Raw genomic sequence first — 21,370 nt, forward strand, 5'->3', positions numbered from 1 at the left:
TGATCTGATTGAGGCCTCTCTCCGTTTGGAGGAACCACAGGCTGCTTAAGCAGCAAGAAAAGTCAGGCTTGAGACTCTAAACAAGAAAGGAAGGAAGAAATTTCTGTTTTCGGGTTTTTGAACTTAAATTGAACCGGGTTAAACCGGTTTTGTGTTCATACCCCTTAAAACCTAATTTCTTTTATTTCTTCTTCCTTCCTTCCTCGACATCCCTCGCCGTACACAAACTCGATTTCCCTCTCCTCTCAAATCCTCTCTTGTTTGATTCAAATTTTGGGTTTCTTCAACTTGTTTTTTCATCCTTTACCCAACCCGATTTTTGTGCCAATCATTCGAACAAGGTAAGTGTTCTTTTTCCCAATTTATATTCGGTTTCGGCAATTCCAAGGTTTTCACTTCTCAATTTTTGAGATTTATGCTATTCTCTCTTCTTTACCGTTGATGAGTGCATTAGTGAGATTGATTGTGCTACATAAATCTTGGAGCTAGATTTAGGTTGCAATAGCTTGAATTTAGCATAGGTTTGTAACATGGCTTGATTTAGCTTAGGGAATTTTCGATTGTTTCGATTTTTTCTCTCATATGTTGGCTATTTACTCTTTTGTAGACAATGCCTAAACGAAGCCGTAGCGGTAAGGAGACTGCCACTCCTTCCGAAGAACCGCCAACAAGAGTTTGGAGTGATGAGGATACTAAGGGTTTGAAACTACTCGGACAATGCAAGATGGAGCCAACTCGTTTCGTCGATCGGGAGCTCTTTGAGAAGATGGGTATGCTGTCAGATTTTGATGAGTTGGTGAAAAACATGGGATTTGGTACTTTCGCTGAGCAAGCATGGGACTTGCATGATCGGCTCACACGAGAGTTTCTTGCCACTGTGCAAGTGGATTTGCCAGGCGGCTCTGATATGATGGCCGAGCAGTGTTCGATCAGCTTCTACCTACTCAAGAAACACTATGTCATCTCCATGTTTGATCTATGTGACATATTCGGTTTCCCCAGAAACACATTGTGCACGATGGAGAAGCTCGACAGTAGGACAGAAATTTGGAAGCTTATTGCTGCTGGGCAATATGCTTCTCGGAGCGCCAGGCAGTCTCGCATCCGCAACCCCGTCCTCCGAATCACGGCGAAGTTCCTGAGTAACACAATTTATGCTAGGGCTGAGACTAGCACATTGCAGCTACCTGAGTTGTAGATGTTTTTCCATGGTCTTCGCAAGTTCCATCACGCTCCGGATTCCCCTCTGTACCAGCAAACTCATGATGTTAACTTTGGCTTCCTGCTATCTAAGGAGTTTGAGCAGGTTCGGAGGAACATGGCTCATGCTAAGAACAAGAGAGTTCTCATCGGCAGTTTGGTGCCCCTATCATCGAGTATTGCGGCGTTGTTTTGCCACCGCACGCTAAGGTGTCACAGCGGAAGTTGCTTGACCTCAAGTACATGTTTACTAGTGAGATCTTGGTGAGACACAACTTCTGCTATCGCTACCAGACCAAGACCGGTCAGCTTCGTTATATGCTGATCCCTATGCCTTTCGTCACCTCCCTCCGCAAGGTTCAGAACATCAATTTTGATCCTCCTGTTGACATTCTTATGGATATTGACGGCGTACTTTTGGGAGAGGAGCGAGAGCCTGCAGCCCTCCGATCCCGTAGCCACCCACAACCCGCAGGGACATCTACCCCTTCACAGTCGTCTCAACCGCTTCCACCATTTCCTCCTTTTGATGTGAACCAGTTTCTTGCTGCACCACCTAAGGAGCCAGCTCGAACCGAGTTTGAGAGATGGGTCTACGATACTCAGTGGAAGAACAACATGTTGCTCACTCGATTGGCTACTTGGCTCCAGAGTTTTGCACCATCCTGTTTCGCACCACCTCCAGCGGCTCACATCGATACCGAAGACGAGGAGGACACAGCTACTGAGCCTCTCCAGTCTGACCATTCCGCGATGTCCTCACTATCTCAGCAGATCTGACCAGTAGCTACCTCTTTCCGGGTTACTCTGTTTCTTTTCTAGGATTTTTCTTTTTATCTTTTGATTTTTCTTGTCGGAGGTTTCTTTTCCTTCGCTTTGCTTTCACACCGGGACGGTGTGAAGTGAGTCTGGGGGAGGGATATCTCCAAGTAACTAATGTCGTTTTCTTTGGTTGTTTCTTTTGGATTTTTCTTGAGTCAGTTTGTCGTGTCTAAAAAAAAAAACCAAAAATATTGGGAAACTATGATCATTGCTTTGATCTAACACTCTTATGATTACTTTTGTACCTCTGATTTGGAATGAAGCTTGGAATGAACATGAGCAGTCTCAACACGCCCCAAAAGACACTCGCCAAAGAGAACAGTAAGTTGAACCAGAAGTTGTCTCTAGCTTTGACAAGACTTAACCGGAATTTAATTTCTTACCGTGGGGCTTGGTATACATCGGACAAGACTCCTCCCTTGAGCTTCACGAGACATGCAACTCCTCACAAAGTATGCTTCCCCTCTCTCTTCCCTTCGATACTCAGCTTAAAAAAAAAAGAGAAAAAGAGGATATAGGTAATAAAAGAAGTGAACCAAGGGTTGTGTGTAAACCCGTGCATCCTTCGGAACTCGTGGAAACCTATCCGCAAGAAAAGAGCAAAGGATTGATAAAAAAAAAATGATACCCTAGAAAATTAGGGAGAAATCAATCCTTTGGAAGTGAGAAAAGAGAGAGGAAATGGAGTATAAGAGGAAGTCTTGGGCGATAAGAGGTTGAAGGAGTCAACAGTTCAATGATCGATACTCCCATGGTAAGATCACACCTTTTTACTAATGTAATGTAGAGAGACAACGACGGGGAGACTGAAGGTTCTCTAAGGCCGTGGAGTTCAGAGTAGGGAGTGTTGATCCTAATCATGGGCAGAGTACAGAAAGTAGTTCTCAATTTGATGTGATGAAGAGTGCAAAGAAGAGATCCCCAAGAAAATGTGAGTTTCCACTTTCAAACATTTTCTCTGTTCTTGAGTCNACTCCTCACAAAGTATGCTTCCCCTCTCTCTTCCCTTCGATACTCAGCTTAAAAAAAAAAGAGAAAAAGAGGATATAGGTAATAAAAGAAGTGAACCAAGGGTTGTGTGTAAACCCGTGCATCCTTCGGAACTCGTGGAAACCTATCCGCAAGAAAAGAGCAAAGGATTGATAAAAAAAAAATGATACCCTAGAAAATTAGGGAGAAATCAATCCTTTGGAAGTGAGAAAAGAGAGAGGAAATGGAGTATAAGAGGAAGTCTTGGGCGATAAGAGGTTGAAGGAGTCAACAGTTCAATGATCGATACTCCCATGGTAAGATCACACCTTTTTACTAATGTAATGTAGAGAGACAACGACGGGGAGACTGAAGGTTCTCTAAGGCCGTGGAGTTCAGAGTAGGGAGTGTTGATCCTAATCATGGGCAGAGTACAGAAAGTAGTTCTCAATTTGATGTGATGAAGAGTGCAAAGAAGAGATCCCCAAGAAAATGTGAGTTTCCACTTTCAAACATTTTCTCTGTTCTTGAGTCTTTGTCTGTTCTTGCTTGAGGACAAGCAAAGATTCAAGTCTGGGGGAATTAATGTGTCTTNATGATACCCTAGAAAATTAGGGAGAAATCAATCCTTTGGAAGTGAGAAAAGAGAGAGGAAATGGAGTATAAGAGGAAGTCTTGGGCGATAAGAGGTTGAAGGAGTCAACAGTTCAATGATCGATACTCCCATGGTAAGATCACACCTTTTTACTAATGTAATGTAGAGAGACAACGACGGGGAGACTGAAGGTTCTCTAAGGCCGTGGAGTTCAGAGTAGGGAGTGTTGATCCTAATCATGGGCAGAGTACAGAAAGTAGTTCTCAATTTGATGTGATGAAGAGTGCAAAGAAGAGATCCCCAAGAAAATGTGAGTTTCCACTTTCAAACATTTTCTCTGTTCTTGAGTCTTTGTCTGTTCTTGCTTGAGGACAAGCAAAGATTCAAGTCTGGGGGAATTAATGTGTCTTTATTTTATAGGGTTTTAACTATAGTTTTTAGGATTGTTTTGGGTCTTTTCTTAGGTCCAAGTGTGCTTTTAGAGTCCTTTTTGTCTTTTGTGAGTCTTTACAGGTCCTAGGTGACTTTAGGAGGAATCTGAGCGTTCTGGAGATGAAAATATGCATCTGGAGCTAAATTGGTTGAAGACTGATCTAGCTAAAAGGCAGATGGAGTGAGAGCAGAAATACGTTCCGGATCGACTGATCCTCGCGAGATCGACCAATCCCGTCCCCGACGCAATCTTTCCTTCTTCAATTTAAACCGACTTTTTAGGGATTTATTTTACTATTTAAGCACGGGACTCGACCCCTAGAAAAACAACTTTTACTCTACGCCATTTTTGAGCACTTGTAAGCTTGGGAGAAGATCTTTTATCCTTTCTAACCCTTTGGAGAAGAATTCTGAACCCTATTATTTTCTCTTGCAATTTAATTATGATTTCTTCATCCTTGATTTGCTGCGCTTTGATTTTGATGTCTGAGTAGTCTCTCTGTTGGGTTTCGGGTTTCAAAAGGGGGTTTTATGATTTATTGATTTAGGTTGTTAGATTTGGGATTGATCTATTGTGTTCTTCATCTATTGTTGTTCTTATTGCTTAAACTAGATTAGCTACCTAGTTTATGATCTTAGGTTAAATTCATCTAGGCATCAAAAGTGTTGTTGAATTACTTGAAAGAACATAGATGAGCAAGGTGATCCTTAGCCAACGAAGGTTGAAGTTAAGGCACCTTGTGAACAAATCAAACTTGAACTTATTGCTTGCTAGGATTGTTTAGATTCAAACGACGGTTTAGGGTTCATTCAATTCCTTGCATAGAAAACTAATGCTGCGACAGTAGGTTGGTTTTATATTTGAGATTTGAGTTCAAGAACGGTTCCTAACCCTTAATTTTGTGATCATAACCCTTGATTGATTCCCTGCACCCAATACTTTCTCTTAATTTTACAAACTCTTATTTATTTTTTGTTTTGTTCGGTTACTTGAAAAACAATCTTCTTATTGCTTTAGCTATACTCGGTCTAAATAGTTTCAAAGTGCATTGCTTGATCTCTGTGGATTCGACCCTAAAGTACTACGACGACACCACTTGATCGTGGTTGAGTGTGCTTTGGGTTATTGATTTAACTCTAGATCAACTTCCTACAAAACAGTTCAAAGAATCCTGCAAAGTTCTCATGTCCACTGTAGGCCTCCATAGATATGTCTTTGGGTTAACTGCGACATCCACATAAACTTTGATTGCATTTGGACCCAGAGGAAGTCCATTTACCAATGCCTTAGGTTCCCGAGACTGCCATCCGCCTTCAGCGATCACTTCATCATTCCTAGCATAATCCATGAGTTTGCATCTGTTTTTTGAACTAGTGACAGGACTCTGCGAATCGGAAAAAACGTGCAAAACAGATAGAAGGATTATTTAACAAAGTATAATCTATATACAACAAACAGTCAATAAAACACACTTAACCTTAGGTTCAATGTCTTCTGTAATGGCACCTTCAACTGGAACAATACATAAATCGACATCCGATGCAATCATTTCCCCAACTACATCCTCAATAGTAGACATGTCAGGCACAAGTCTCCATAGAAATGCGTCTAGCTTTGTAGTTGATTCAATTAAAACCTTCACGGCATGAGATCCTAAAGGAATCCCATGCACTAATTCATAAGCATCATAAGAAACAACACGACCCTCAGCAACATTCTCATCAGACGAAGTCCAGTCAACCAAATAACACTTAGGAAGTGATTTGGTATTTACACTCTTATGAATAGAGTTTTCACCGACATCAGCCTCTTGTTTCTGCAATTTCAGAAACATCATTCAATTAATATAAGTAACTAAGTATTAATATCACTAATAGAATATGTATAAAGTAAACTAACCTGGGTATGAAGTTTTTCAATTATTTGCTCTAAGTAGTGAATTTTATTCTCCATTTGAACATGATTTTCTTCCATGGCAGCCATCGAGTTGCTGTTGACTTGGAAACATGCCAGTTTGGTTAAGCTCATACCTCTACCCATTGCCCGTAATCTTCCTAGATTATCAGGTCCCAAAATCTGTGTAAGCAAATCTTCCTTTGGATTCGTTGTAGCTGAATCCTGAACACCATCACTTTATATCTCTGATGCCTTTCTCTGCAAACAAATACCAAATTAATATACAGCACCCACTTCATTAATTCCAGTTTATAAAGTAATCGAAAAGGAAGAAACATAACATACAATCTTTTCAGCCGCATCGATGTTAACAGTAGTACCATCTTTCATTGTCCGTGACTTCACCCACACTTTTAGCCTTGACACCTTAGATGGTTCTGAGCTACTCTTGACTAATTCTTCTCTCAATCTGACCATTCCTTTACTGCCACAAGTATGAGGTATCTGCTTATGCCTTCTTCTCTTATATGAATCACTGACTACTTTAAAAGCATTGCTAGTCTTATCTTTGACAAATTTACGCCATTCAGCTGGTCCCACATTATTCGGACGCAGACCCATCCTATCTTTCAGGTTCTTAGCTCCTCTGACCTGACTGACAAGACGTGATTTAGAGGACCTCCACAGACATCCCATATGCTTAAACGCATCATTTTTTTTTATATTCTTCATCAAGATCAAACCTTGCCTGCATACAAAAAAACACATGTTAGTCACTAACCTTTAATAATTTAAAGGTTACCTATATTTGCCCATTGACAACGGAATATAGGAATGTAGAAGACATTGTAATCAAACAGTATAATATCCACCATTCTGCCATAATAGGACACAACATCAACCATTGGAGAATTGTCTTTTGCACAGCCAAGCGATCCACCAAAATGAACAGTTTCCTGAAAACCAACAACAAAGGCCTGCACCTTAAGTTTGACGCTATGAACTCCAGAATCCAGCAGCTTGAGGACAGGGCTGCTTCCACCTCTGCTACACGCAAATCTGCCCATGTTATTCCCTTACATAGTAAACGCAATTTACCTTCCCGCGAGGGACCACATAACATCACTGAGGACAGTCGATGACTTAGATGGGGAGAATTTTGGTCAGGAAGCAACTACCGTGCATCCACCAAGCTAACCAGCCGTTCAATCCGATCTGGTACCCGATCATCCTACTTAAGTACCTGATCAGGTTGATGCTAGGGCAGAACCAAGCCCTCCTAATAAGACAGGTAGCGAGAAGTAGAAAGAATGAAACTTTATTCCCCCACCTTACAAGCCGCCACTACCATTTTCTGGGAGGTTTCACAAAGAACTTCTAGAGAAATACAAGGCCTTATTCGATAAACTGATGAAAGAGCTTGAGCTCCCGATGCCTTTTATGGACGTGTATGCCCTCATACCTCCATACCAGAAATTCCTGAAAGATGCAATGATGGAGAGGATCAAGCAAGTCCAAGGGATGGTCATACTTATCCACGAGTGTAGTGCCATCATTCAGAGAACAGTCATTCCTAAGAAACTTGGCAATCCTGGATCCTTTACCCTGCCATGTTCGATAGGACCTCTGTCATATGGTAAATGCCTCAATGATCTGGGAGCATCAGTCAGCATCATGGCACTAACTATTGCTAAATGGTTGGGATTTGAGAAGTTTAAACTATCAACATACAATTAATCTTGGCAGACAGATCGGTAAGAGTTCCACATGGGCTGTTGGAGGACCTGCTGGTAAGAGTAGGAGCAGTGGAAGTATCTACTGATTTTGTGGTCTTAGAAATCGATGTAGAACCAAAAGACCCAACAATCCTAGGAAGACCATTCTTAGCCACAGCTGGAGCAATGATAGATATGAAGAATGGAAGGATAGATCTGAACCTAGGAAAGGACTTCACCATGTAGTTTGATATTCGAGACACCATGAAAAACCAACTATAGATTACCAGGTTTTCTGGGTTGAAGAAATGGACAAATTGAGTGAAGAAACATTTGTAGAAGTAGGAGAAGAGGACTGCCTTAGTATAGCACTAACAAAGGATAGCAAAGAGGGATTTGTTCATAAGAATCAAAGTACTACAAGGAGCTGTTGGACACCTACAAGACAGTCATTGAGCCAATATTGAGTGAGAGTCTGAATGTGATCGTGTAGGAAAGCCCAGAACAAAAAGAAGAAACTTTAGCAATCCGACCAACTACCCGATCACTTACACGACCACCCCGTTGAGTATAATGTCGTGCAGCAGCTCGAGCTTAGTGGCGGAAGGAGACAACCCGACCAACCACCCGATCAGCCCCTCATGTAGCATGATCGAGCACCCCATCGGGTCACAACATCCATGCTCTAATGACTGGTCCGAGTTGAAAGCACCAAAGGTAGAGCTAAAATCTCTTCTATCTGGGCTAAGGTACGCCTTCTTAGGACCCAATTCAACTTATCCCGTTATTGTCAATGCTAGTTTAACAAATAAAGATCTGAAATTGCTTTTGCACTGAATTAAGAAAATATAGAAAAGCAATTGGTTATACTCTAGATGACATTAAGGAAATCTCGCATGATCTTTGCACTTATAGGATTAATTTAGAAGATGATTTGTACTCTAGTGTTGAACCTCAGCGAAGGCTAAATCCTATTTTAAAGGAAGTGGTATAGAAGGAAATTTTAAAATTGCTTGATGCTGGAGTTATATATCTCAGTTTCAAGGACATGCGGAGAGGTTTAAAATAATTGATTTGACCAACTATGTTGTCCAAAGTTCACTTATCTTTTCGATCAAAGATCCTGAGAGAACTCCAGAGTTAAGCTTGCTTGAGCTGGAGTAGTTTCAGGATGGGTGACCTTCCGGAAAGTGATTGTAGGAACTATGCGAGTGACGACAAAACATAGGGAAAGATCACCTGATGATTTGTAGGGACGGTAAACAAGTCTTTAAAGCCTCCTTGACGTAGCAAACTGACTGTCAGATATGAATGAGCTCACGGGGCCTAGTAAGAGGATGTGAGGCCCGTCAAGAAAGGTGGGTCCATGGACTGAGAATGGACATGGGGTCCACTAAGAGGTGGCAGTCGGGACGTTACAATAACCTTTTGAAAAATGATTGTTAGAATCATGCGAATAAGGATAAAACATGGTAAATGGGACACTCCAGTTTGCGGAGAGGTTTAAAAAAATTGAATTGACCACCTATGTCACCAAAATGCACTTGTCGATCAAAGGGCCTGAGAAAACTCTCGAATTATGCATGTATGTGCTGGAGTAGTTTTAAGATGGGTGACCTTCCAAGAAGTGATTGTCGGAACTGTGTGAGTGTGGACAAAACATAGGAAAATATCATGTGGTGATTTGTAGAGACGGTAAACAAGTCTTTAAAACCTTCCGACGTAACAAACTGGCTGTCGGACATAGGTGGATACACCGACCGGAAATAGACATTGGGCACACTAAGCAAAGTGAAAATCATGATGTTACAGTAAAAAAATTGCTTGATAATATAATTTTAGGTTTGGTAAACAAAGTTTTAAAATTATCCGCACATAACGAACCGACAGTCGGATTAGATTGATCCATGATCAAGAGAAGAAGTGGACGTACTGAAAAGTAGCGGTTGGAGCGTTACATACACAAACTATAATATACGTAATAATATATGGATAGGAGAGACCGAGAGAGTACTTCTCAATATGAATTCATATGTAAACTTTCTTGTATAGTACTATCTTACTATGGATGAAAATTCCTTTACCAAAATCATTTACCAATTTTTATTGATTAATTAATTCAACTTGCGTTGTAAAAAGACAATGGCCAGGGTGTTACACTACTCAGCTTAATTATTATATGATTTAACAAAAAGAGTAATCACTATATTAATATTTGCACGTTTGTGGCATATCTACAGAAGAAGATACATTGATAATTATGAATTGGAAGTGAGAGTTTAGGAAAGGAGACTTATGGAGGTCAAATATAGGCTTGGGGAGCTGAGACACATTCTGACGACGGCTTTCCTGTCGGGATACGCCGAGTTCTTGCTGAGGCCAGTGATAACTGATGTCACTGTCTCCGCGGTTTGCTCCGGCTTAAACGATACATGTTCTCTCGCCGTGTATCTCAGCGGAGTAGAACAAGTGGTATCAACCTCTACCTTTATATATCTATTGTTTCATATTGGCGTTTACTCTCATGTTTTAACTCTTTAATCACTCTTTTTTTTGGTTAATGACTTTCTTAAATCTTTGGGTATATATGCTAACTACTGCTTCATAAACTTGAACGTCTGTCAATGTCAGGTAAATTATTTTTATATATGGAGACGATGAAAAATGTACAGTTCTCAAGAAATAACCTCAATCCGAGAAATGACATGTTACCACATTTGTGTTTAATTAAGGACATGTTAATTATACACATATGTAGTGTATATTACATGATATTTTTTGTTAGTCGCTAAATAATTACATCATTTGAGTTTATTTTTTTAACTTATACTAGGTAAACAACCCGCACATAGTGCAGATAAATCGATTCAAACAAAATTATGTATAAGATTCGTTTGTATAAAATAAAATATGTAATTTTTTATTATTATTCAAATTTATGATTATTTCGTGTAAAAATACACTTCACCCGTGAGATATTTGAAAGTAGAATTTTTTTTTAATGTGGTGGAAAAATTTGCATGGATTTTGTTTTAATAAAATATGAATAATTATCAATTAAAAATAATTTGTTGTTTTTTAAAGAATAGTAATATAAATTCAAATTAAATGGCTACAAATAGTTTTAATTTATGTAATAAATTTTGATTTAAATATATAGTGGTATAGATATAATTAGTATAATTAGTGATAATTATTTGCTAAAATGTGCTTCGCGTTCTCTAGCAATGACACATCAACATTTTTTCAATAATGCTTCTCTATTAATATATGAAATATATAGGGGATTATACCAACAACTAAATCAGGAAGGTCTTTGTCATCAAATATACTTTCATGAAATTCACCAGAAGTTGTAGCAAATTTATTCTGATAAAATAGATAAAATAAAGGTTTGCAAAAGTTGTAGTTGTAGTAATGTCTGTTTGATAAATATTGCGCAATATTGCGATAAGTTTGTCTTCTTATGATTGGAATTTACTTGGTGTAACTGAATCAAATATTTTCAAGTTATTGTTGCCTCTTCATTATAATAAACTTCAGAAAGTTAAACTAATTTTTATAATTTTATAAACATTTTTCTGACCGTGAAAATGGTAAAAAAAAAAGACTGTAGGATTAGGGACAATGGTAATGGTGCCAGTGATCGGGACTCTATCCGACAGATATGGAATCAAAGCATTGCTCACTCTTCCTATGTGTCTCTCTATTCTTCCTCCAGGTTCCTTTTTCCTCTTAATACTTAAGTATTGAATTAGTTTTTTTTTTTGAAACTCATTTATCATGGAAAACAAATGTTTTTACGCAATGTATAATTCTAGTTTTTTTTTTTCTAATATTCAAAAATTTGAAAACTAGTGGGGAAAAGTCATGAACTTTACTTGTGACAAATTAAATTTCTAACTTTTATTGACTTTCTAAATAAATCATAAACTTTTGTTGATTTTCTAAAAGATCATATATTTTCGTTAATTTTACCAAATAAAACACGATTTTGAATGATATGACACAACAATTTAACGACTTGATTATCCGTTAACAAAACTGGAAAGTGGATATTTTTTATTTATTTGGGAGATTAAATTAACGACTTGCTCTTTGTTAACAAATATCATTAACATTATGTTTTATTTGGTAAAGTTAACAAAAATTCGTGATTTATTTAAAAATTTATTAAAGGTTAGATAATTGGTTCACTACAAACAAAATTTATGTTATTTTGACCATTTTTGGTAAATTTATGATGTTTTTAATATATGATTTTCAAATTAAAAATAGATATGCAAAGCCAATTAGTAGTTATATATTATATGTACCAACTACCAATAATTGTAGAGTTAACGTTTAAGAAACTAGCCACTTGCATGTTTGTCCAAAAAAGAAAAACCAGCCACTTAATCACGTACCAATAAAACGAAAGATGCCTCAGTTAGTTAATTTGTTTATCTATTCGTGGACACCTCACGATTCCATGAGTATTGTTTATACCGGGATTCGCACTATATCTATATACAAGATTTTTGGGGTAAGACTGAAGCAGTTCTTTTTATTAATGAACAAATAAGGTTGTCTGTTACAGAGAATCGAGATTATGTTCAACAGCTTACAGGGAAGCTATCTATCAGAACGCGACGAACTCGAAGCTTGAAACAACTCAACTCATTTAAAAATAATAATAATAATAATATAATTAAATATCACATAATATTTAATTACAACCCAACTAATAAACCAACAATAACCCTATATAAATAACGAAGACATATCAAATCTACTCTAATATATTAAAATATAATACCAACAATAACCAATATGAACCATCAACCTAGCATACTTCTAACCAGATTCTAACAACAAAATAAGATAAACACAACACAACAATCGAGGCTCTAGATCATTCGCCTCTTCATCGCCATGATTCCATGCTACACATGCATTACCTGCACCACAAACACAACGAGATGCGTAAGTATTACCAGAAATACCCACTGAGGCGATCCTCCCATCTACGAGCTATACACACAAACAAATCAAGAGTACAGCTACAAATAAAATATAACAAACCAGTCATTGAACAAATCACCCAATAACACATTCACCACACCTACATATCATCACACAAAACAAGTCATACAACCAAATCACTCAGATAAGCTCATGGTCCCACACTCTCCTTATCAAAATGATTAAAAAAAATAACTACAACCAGAATAGAGGCTCTCCTTGCATCTACAACAGCCTAGCAACGTCCTTCAACAAGTCACACAACCAAAAGCAACTTTGAAACAAACTGGACAGAAACATCAGAAAAGAACAGTCTCAAAGAAGAAACCTTAAAATAAAAACCAACCGTTAACAATCAAATCCCTCCGATAAAAGGCTAGCGCTAGATGTCACAAATCTTTCCACAAAATCTTGTACCGATCAGAAACAACACGAGACCACTATCTCAGTTACAATCCTCGATGGTTCCAACTCACGTATGAGAAAACGTGTCTCATGAAACTACCAATAACTCATCGAGTTTACATCCAAATCTACTTCTGTAAAAAGGAGAATAACTATGAAAGGCTTGGAAATAACTCTACCATATTTCGTTACCTTTGACGTCGATTTGATATGTTGAAAGTGTTTCCTCCCAAACCCTAACGATTCTGCTCCTTTGCCTAACACCCCAAAATCAATCCTCCCCTTCCTCACACCTCTTCTCCACAAACAAGCTCTCTTTTTTCTTTCTACAAGAACGACGACAACCACCAAAAGAGAGCAGAGAGGCGTGAGTTATAGAGAAATCTAGAGTTTCTTGGTTTAATTAAATTAAACCAGAATTTATCTAAATCGATATTAAACTGAATCCACCCAATTTCTGATATAAACTCTAATATTTAATTATTTTCCGGGACACGAGCGTTACAAAGCTAAAAAGGGAACTACAAAGAGGATATTAAACTTGGATTTCGAGAGAAAATATTGCTCTCAGAATAATATTTGTGAGTTAGAATAAGGATTTCAATAAATGTACTTTGCTATTTATAGGCGAGTGTAGAATTAGGGTTCTCTAGGGCTCCAAGGCAAAATTCCAAGATTGCCCTTCAAAGTCGGCCTGATTAGCTTGTTGGACTTTTTTCCTTCTGAATATCTATCTATTGTTAGTTTTATGTGATTAAACAAGAACCTAACAAGAATTCCTACCAAATTTTACATGCAATTCATCTTAGCTCAAGTGATTCTAGCATGCATTCTATCTAGATGAACATGCAACAAGCAATAGATGTGTACAAGATCCCTAGAGCTCATGTAACATCCCACACAATACTATCATAACTCAAGAATGGTTTTAACAGCATATTTATTGAATTTTTTCTTCTCCGGCAGATCAGACAATAGTTCCCTTCTCGATCTTTAGCGATAACTCTCGACCTTCAGCGCTAACGAACCTTCATCTCCATTGACCAGAATCTTCGACTTCGTCTTCTTAATCGTACAGTTTCTTTAGAGAGTCTTTTTGTGTTTTTTTTGGGTAAAGAGAGGGTTGTATTTATAGGCGTTTAGGTTCATTCCCCCTTTGTAACCATGTGTCGACTTGTGTTCTGCATGGCGCAACACGTGGCGCTGATAGAAAATATTGTGTTGCATGCGGCTCATGATATTTTCTCTGGACAAACAAGTGGCATAAATTTACACATGTGTCTTCCTTCTCTATTTTGCATGTTTCTTGTTCCTTTTGTAAGGCAAGTGGCTTTGGTTAACTAGTAATAGAATATTTGATTCTCCTTTGTTTTTCCATATTTTTGCGCTCTTCTTCGATCATTACTTTGCATGTGGTACTATTCTTCAACCACATCATGTATTGCTCTTCTTTCAGTTTTTCATTGCTAATGTGGCTTCCATCTTTCTTACTTGTCTTCCATTCAGGTTTTAGCGCAAGTTACTCAACCATGGGTCGGGACTTATCGACTTCCTTCGAAAATGTCTCGATCTAGGATCGTATTTCATCATATACTTTGATAATATTTGACCAATGACATTAAAATGCCCTTTCTATGTTGCCATCGTCAGATATGTCATTCTAATGGCTTTCGGTACGTATCGCTGTTGGAGCCCTTTCTGGCCTCTCGGTATTTTGGCTGTTGGCATGTTGGCCTCCCGGTACCAATGTTAGCCTCTATGTAATTTGGCTGTTAGTACGTTGGCCTCCCGATACCAATGTTAGCCTCTCGGTAATTTGACTGCTGGTATGTTGGCCTCCCCATACCAATTTTAGCCTCTCGGTAATTTGGCTGTTTAGGTTAGCTTCTTGGTAAATAGACTGCTAGTAAGTTGGTCTGTCTGTAGTACAACAGCCGGTACGCTGGTTTACTGATAGCAGCGTTAACCTTACGGTACCACACTCATTGGCATGTTTGGCTATTAGATAATCTTTGTTGGTCCTTATTCTTATTTTATTTTTGGTTCGATGATTCCTCTTCTTTGTAGTTTTTAATACTTTCCATCAGAGAAATTGTTTTAGCTATTGGTCATCTACAATGTTGGTTCAATGGCTCTCTTGTTCGGCACTGGGCATTGGTTCATTTTTTGACTTGTTGATATTTGTTCGGAAATCATTCGGCTTTTCTTCTTTATTTTCTCTTCTCCTTCTTTCTGAGCTCTTTCTTAGATTTTTTTTTTTGGGTTTTTATCCCTTAGTGTGGTTCACTACACCACCTCTCTTAGTGGGCCTGATGTTCTCTCTAGGTCTGTGAGTCTACCATTATCCGACAACCGGTTTGCTACGTCTAGGAGGCTTTAAGGACTTGTTTACCGACCCTACAAATCACCACATGATCTTTCTCTATGTTTTGTCCTCAGTCGCACAGTTCTGACAACCACTTCATGAAAGGTCACCCATCCTGAGACTACTCCAACATAAGCACGCTTAACTGTGGAGTTCGCTCAGGACCTTTGATCGAAAAGATAAGTTAACTTTGGTGACATAGATGGCCAAATCAATTATTTTATACCTTTTTGCAAACCGAGGTGTCACAATTCACCCCCACTAACAGATCGTAACGTCCTCGTTGCGGATCAAGATCTTTATCCCCGACGGTGTGAACTCACTCGACTCCACACTCGTCTTGGTTTGGCTTTGATACCACTTGTAATGTCCCCACCGCCACCTCCTACTAGGTATCATGTCTACTCTCAGTCTATGGGTCCACCTCTCTTAGTAGGCCTTACGTTCTCACTAGGCCCGTGAGCCCATCATTATCCGACGGCATGTTTGCTACGTCTGGGAGACTTTGAGGACTTGTTTACCGATCCTACAAATCACCAAATAATTTTTATTTGTGTTTTCTCCTCACTCGCACAGTTTCGACAACCACTTTTTGGAAGTTCACCATTCTAATACTATTCTAGTCTCCAGCATAAGCAAGCTTAATTGTGAAGTTCTCTCAAGACTTTTCATTAAAAAAATAATTGTACTTTGGTGACGGTACATGATTAAATCAATTATTTTAAAGTTCTCACAAACTAGAGTGTCATAAAATGTAAATCTAAGGACTGAGAAAAGACATGAAAGCCATTAAAAGAGATAGGCCTATAAATCGAGAGTAGACATGGAACCTACTGTAAAATATGACATTCGAAGCGTTACAGAAAAACTAATTTTACTCTAAAGTTATGGTGATGAATCCCAATAAATTGCCAATTTATCTGAGCCATATATAAAATGAGGACGAGTTACACAATTGTTTCTTCCTCACCGCATGTGAACTTTTAGAGTCGGTTACAAAAATTAAAACTAGATGCAAAAGGATAGGTTATTGGCCATCTACATAAAAAAGATAGGTTATTAGCTCAGAAACCCTCTTTGATTTACTTGTCACATTAATTCTTATTTTAACATTCTTTCTTTGTGTCCTCCTATAGGGGATTTTCATAAAGTTGTCCACAAAGATGTGTTATAAACTGTTATCATCAAAACTTGAAGTGAAAATATTATGTTACTCTCTTCAAGTGAACGAAGTTATTAGGAATATTGATATAATGTCCAATACATACTGCTCTAGGTATTCCTGCTCTAGGTATTCTTGAATACATCAAGATAAAATTTTACTACTATTATTATCATATAACAATTTTGAATCCAAGAAAGTACAATATAGAATGTCCAGAATTAATATATGTCGAATCGTGTTTTCTGTTTGTAACTTTTTGCAGCGATATTAGGGTATAGAAGGGATACAAAATTCTTCTACGCATTTTACATAACCAAGATTCTATTCGATATGGTCTGCCAAGGCACCGTTGACTGTCTTGCTCATGCTTATGTGGTAAAATTACCATGATCATATTATATGTTGTTTTCTTCTTATAAAAATCACTCATAAATTTTGTACGAGATCATTTCGTTTAATTATACTTTTCAGGCGAAAAATGTTCATGGCAGAAAAAGAATAGCAATATTTGGAGTTTTAGCAGGTGTTAAATCGATTTCCGCAGTTTGTGCAACATTCTCAACTCGTTTTTTACCCATAGCTTCGACTTTTCAGGTATTGAAATCAAAAGATGATCCAATCATATACAATTATTTCTCATTTTCCTGAAGTCTTGTTTGCCACAACTTTATATATTGGGTGCCCACCATTGCCACCAACGATATAAGAAAAATGTAATTCAATAGGTTTCAGCTATATCATTTTCTGCCGGCCTGGTGTACATGAAAATTTTCTTAAAAGAGAGATTACATGATGATGATGATGACGAATACTTTGATGGTGGTAGAAATCACCAAGAGGTTCAAGATCGTGGTGATCCATTAGCAGAGCCGATTCTAAGAGATGCACCAACCAACACACCTGTCTATAACACTAGACATTCGTCTCTGAAAGATATGGCCAGCTTGATAAAAAATAGGTACATTGCATATATTCATATAAATAAAATATAATGTATGCATGGTAGGATTTACATATATATATATATATTATGATAAATATGGGGTTTTTTTCTAATACATGTACAGCCCCATACTCGTCCAAACATTGGTTGTGACTTTCTTTGCCACCTTCGCACAAAGTGGAATGCAGTCGGCTTTCTTGGTTTTTTCTCATCTCCACACTTTTACATTCTTTATTTTACTTCAAAAACTATTAATAAACACAAACATGGCCTTGTCAACAAAAACAAAAGACACAAAAGTGGAATAATTTTTTTTCTCTTTTTAATAAAACAGTATTTTCTGAAAGCTCGTTTTGGGTTCAACAAAAATGACTTTGCTGAGCTCATATTGTTGATGACCATCATTGGCTCCATCTCCCAGGTAAACACTGTAAAAGATACATGCAATTAACGTTTATAACAGAAAAAATAATGTACATTAAAGTGTGCTGTTATTATTTTTCTCAGCTATTTGTATTGCCGATATTGGTTTCTGCTATTGGAGAACGTAAGGTTTTATCAATAGGGCTTCTTATGGAAACTCTCAACGTACGTAAACTTTTTTTAAACTTTCTTTTGTCTTCAACTTCCTCCATTGGATATATGAAATTCTAGATAAATTGATATCCTTAATTAAGGTACTATATACAGCTAATGATTTGTGTTTCGTGCTTGTGGTGCAGGCAGCTTGTCTTAGTGTTTCGTGGTCAGCATGGGTGAGTTCGCTACGAAATATTATCAAACAAAAACAAAAGTCATATACATATAAAATTCACATTTTTGTTAACAAAAAAAAACTGACATTTTAAGAGTTTAACATGACTAATAATATATTTTAAGGTTTCAAATTCAATAGGATTGTGTTTGTTTTGTTTGAACAATATGTATAGGTTCCTTATGCCACGACCGTGCTTGTACCCGTAGTCATGTTCGTAATGCCATCTGTAAGTCTTTATGGCTTCATGTGGTCCTTAATTACTAATAATGTTTTTTATATCGCTTAAACAAAACTTAAAATTGGTTATAGGTTTGTGGTATTGCTTCAAGACAAGTGGGAGCCGGTGAACAGGTAAGACCGTGAAAATAATAATTTCTCCTGCATCAATCCATTGTTAGTATCAACGTGTTAAGAAAGTGTCAAAAAATTTATATGAAAACATAAAACAGGATTAGAGTAACATGCATTATTCATCTATATATTGTCAATTAGTTTTGAATTAAACGTTTATACAGTTCAATAGTGTGTTAACATATTTTACTCCAACATAAATCGAAATCAATCGGACCAAATATCTGTTAAATTGATCCAAATTTTAAAATAGATGGCTGAGTGACTAGACACCAAAGCAATCACCAAATGTTTAAACTGTATTAACATATTTAAAACTGGATGGTACGGGGATCTGTCGTATGTTAACTATCAGCATATTAAGTTTATCAACAAAGAAAAACATATATATTGAAGGCACAAAATGTTAAATACTGTAGATTCTCAAACAAAGTCTAGAAATCGCTGGTTTGAGTGACATTTGGAAAAAAAATTATATAAAATGCTCTAGTCCATAAAATGATAATTCAGACAATGATAATTTTATTTTTGATCTCCATATAACAGGGGAAGGTTCAGGGATACATATCCGGGGTAAAGTCTTTTTCTGGAGTCTTGGCTCCATTTATATATAGTCCACTGACAGGTACATAAACAAGTTAAACTGGACTATGAACACCATTCAATACTATGTTCTCAAGCAGATAACTAATTTTTGTTGGATATATATAGCATTGTTTCTATCCGAAAACGCTCCGTTCTATTTTCCTGGATTCAGCCTTCTGTGTGTTGCATTCTCCTTGGTAATCTCACTTATCACAACCATGTTGATTTTTTATGTATATATTATTATTATGCATGACTAAGATTGATTTGCATGAACAGATGATTGGATTCCTTCTGAGCCTTCTGATAAAAGATGTTCCTTCTCCGTCATTGAACAAAGCATCAACAACAATTCAAATTGAGGAAGCTTTAACAAGAGATATCTCATGAAGAAATGTATCTATGTCTTCTTAGAAAAAAAAATTAAATATATATTTCTATAATAGATTATAATCTTCTAAGTTTTATTTTTATTATTAAAACAAAAGTTTTATAAAAATTCATAAAAAATATACATATTTAACAAGTTTTTTTGTTATATAATTATCATGTTGAACATGGCAAAGCTTGAACTTTTGCTGCCCTTGATGTCTCTGGAAAATCTAATATAACATGGACATTATATGCAAAAAGAGAATGGGCTTCTCAAAACTCTCGATCCCTCAGAAACATGGTTAGAAGAGGAAAAAGCAAGAACCATGATGTTTTTTTTTTTTTTTGACAACAACCATGATGTTTTTGCGTCACCATTTTCACGATAGTTTAAATAACTAATATATCACGAGAGAAAATCCCACAGATCTTTGGATTTCTCTCAAAGATTGGTTTGATCACCAAAAATATGTGATCTTACCAAAAGCAAAACATGAATGGCTAAACCTACGGTTTTAGGATTACAAATGTGTAAGTGAATATAATTCCGCTTTGTTTGGAATCGTTTCTAGGATGACTCTCTGCGGAGAAGAAGTTTCCGATTATGATATGATCAAAAAATATTACAAAATTTTCATCCTACAAATGTACTCCTGTAGCAATGATACCGAGCAAGAGGGTATTCTCGATATTATGAATTAGTGCAAGTTTTTCATGTTGCTGAACAAAACAGTGAACTCATGATGATAAATCATTAAACTCGTCCAACCGGATCAGCTCCACTTTCAGAAGTGAATGTTGCTACGTCCACCTATAATAATTGGCAAGGACGCGGACGCAGACGCGGTCGAGGCCGTGGTTGCAGTCGTGGAGAAGGTTGTGGACGATGAAAAGGAAGGGGTTTCTATCCTAATAACTTCAGCGCAAGAAAAATCAACAAAAACCTTTAATTGAATAATGTTGGTCGTATTATAAAGAAACAAGATGAAAGTACTTGTTACAGATGCGGCATGAAAGGACATTGGTTTCAAACCTGTCGTATACCAAAACATTTAGCTGAACTGTATCAAGCATCTCATAAGGCAAAAGAAAGGGATATTGAGTCCAACCTCATCTATGATGAAGCTGGACCTTCCTTCCATGGCATAAATGATGAAACCCATCTCGACATTGCAATTTTTCTAATTGATCATGAAACAAGAAATCATGCGAGTAAGATCAATATGCCATGCCATGGTTGTAAAAGTTTTATATGTACTTCATGTTTTGTGAAAGTCTTTTTCAATAATGGTTTTATTTTAATGCATAATAAATATTTTGTAAGGCTGTTCTAATAATGTATATTTTATAGATATTTTATTTCAGAAAATGTCAAACTTTGAGATTGAGAATGAAGATATGTTTAGGAGACAGTGCTTTAACACACTCAATACTTAAAATAACTAAAAAAAAAAAAACACTTTTCCTCTCTCCAAATGAAATATTTTGCAGGAAGCATGAGTACTATATGTGGTAATGCAAAGATTATTATGGGCTATGCAAAAGCCACTTTCTCATTGCCATAGGGAACAAAATATGAAATTAATGCATTATATTCCCATAAGTCTCATAGAAACTTAATAAGGTTCAGAGATATTCGAAAAATGGATATCATATAGAGAATATGAATAAGAATAATATTGAATATCTTTGCAAAACATCTAAGAGGAAACATATATTAAATGAGTTACCAATGCTATCCACTGGATTATATTGCACTAAAATAAATATATTTGCATCATATGTTATAGTAA

At 37.0% G+C, this 21,370-nt stretch overlaps 1 protein-coding gene across 1 annotated transcript; it reads left to right on the forward strand.

The window, feature by feature from the left end:
• On the forward strand, nt 9,886–19,608 carry LOC104747492 (multidrug resistance protein 2). The gene is made up of 14 exons (XM_010469128.1): nt 9,886–10,102; nt 11,240–11,351; nt 16,832–16,944; nt 17,041–17,163; nt 17,295–17,527; nt 17,637–17,712; nt 17,847–17,933; nt 18,020–18,100; nt 18,235–18,267; nt 18,442–18,495; nt 18,579–18,620; nt 19,167–19,245; nt 19,332–19,402; nt 19,485–19,608. Exons 1-14 carry the CDS (start codon nt 9,926–9,928, stop codon nt 19,593–19,595), a joined length of 1,392 nt encoding a protein of 463 aa, XP_010467430.1. The 5' UTR covers nt 9,886–9,925; the 3' UTR covers nt 19,596–19,608.

The sequence above is a fragment of the Camelina sativa genome, chromosome 15 (assembly GCF_000633955.1).
Source record: "Camelina sativa cultivar DH55 chromosome 15, Cs, whole genome shotgun sequence".
Lineage (NCBI taxonomy): Eukaryota > Viridiplantae > Streptophyta > Magnoliopsida > Brassicales > Brassicaceae > Camelina > Camelina sativa.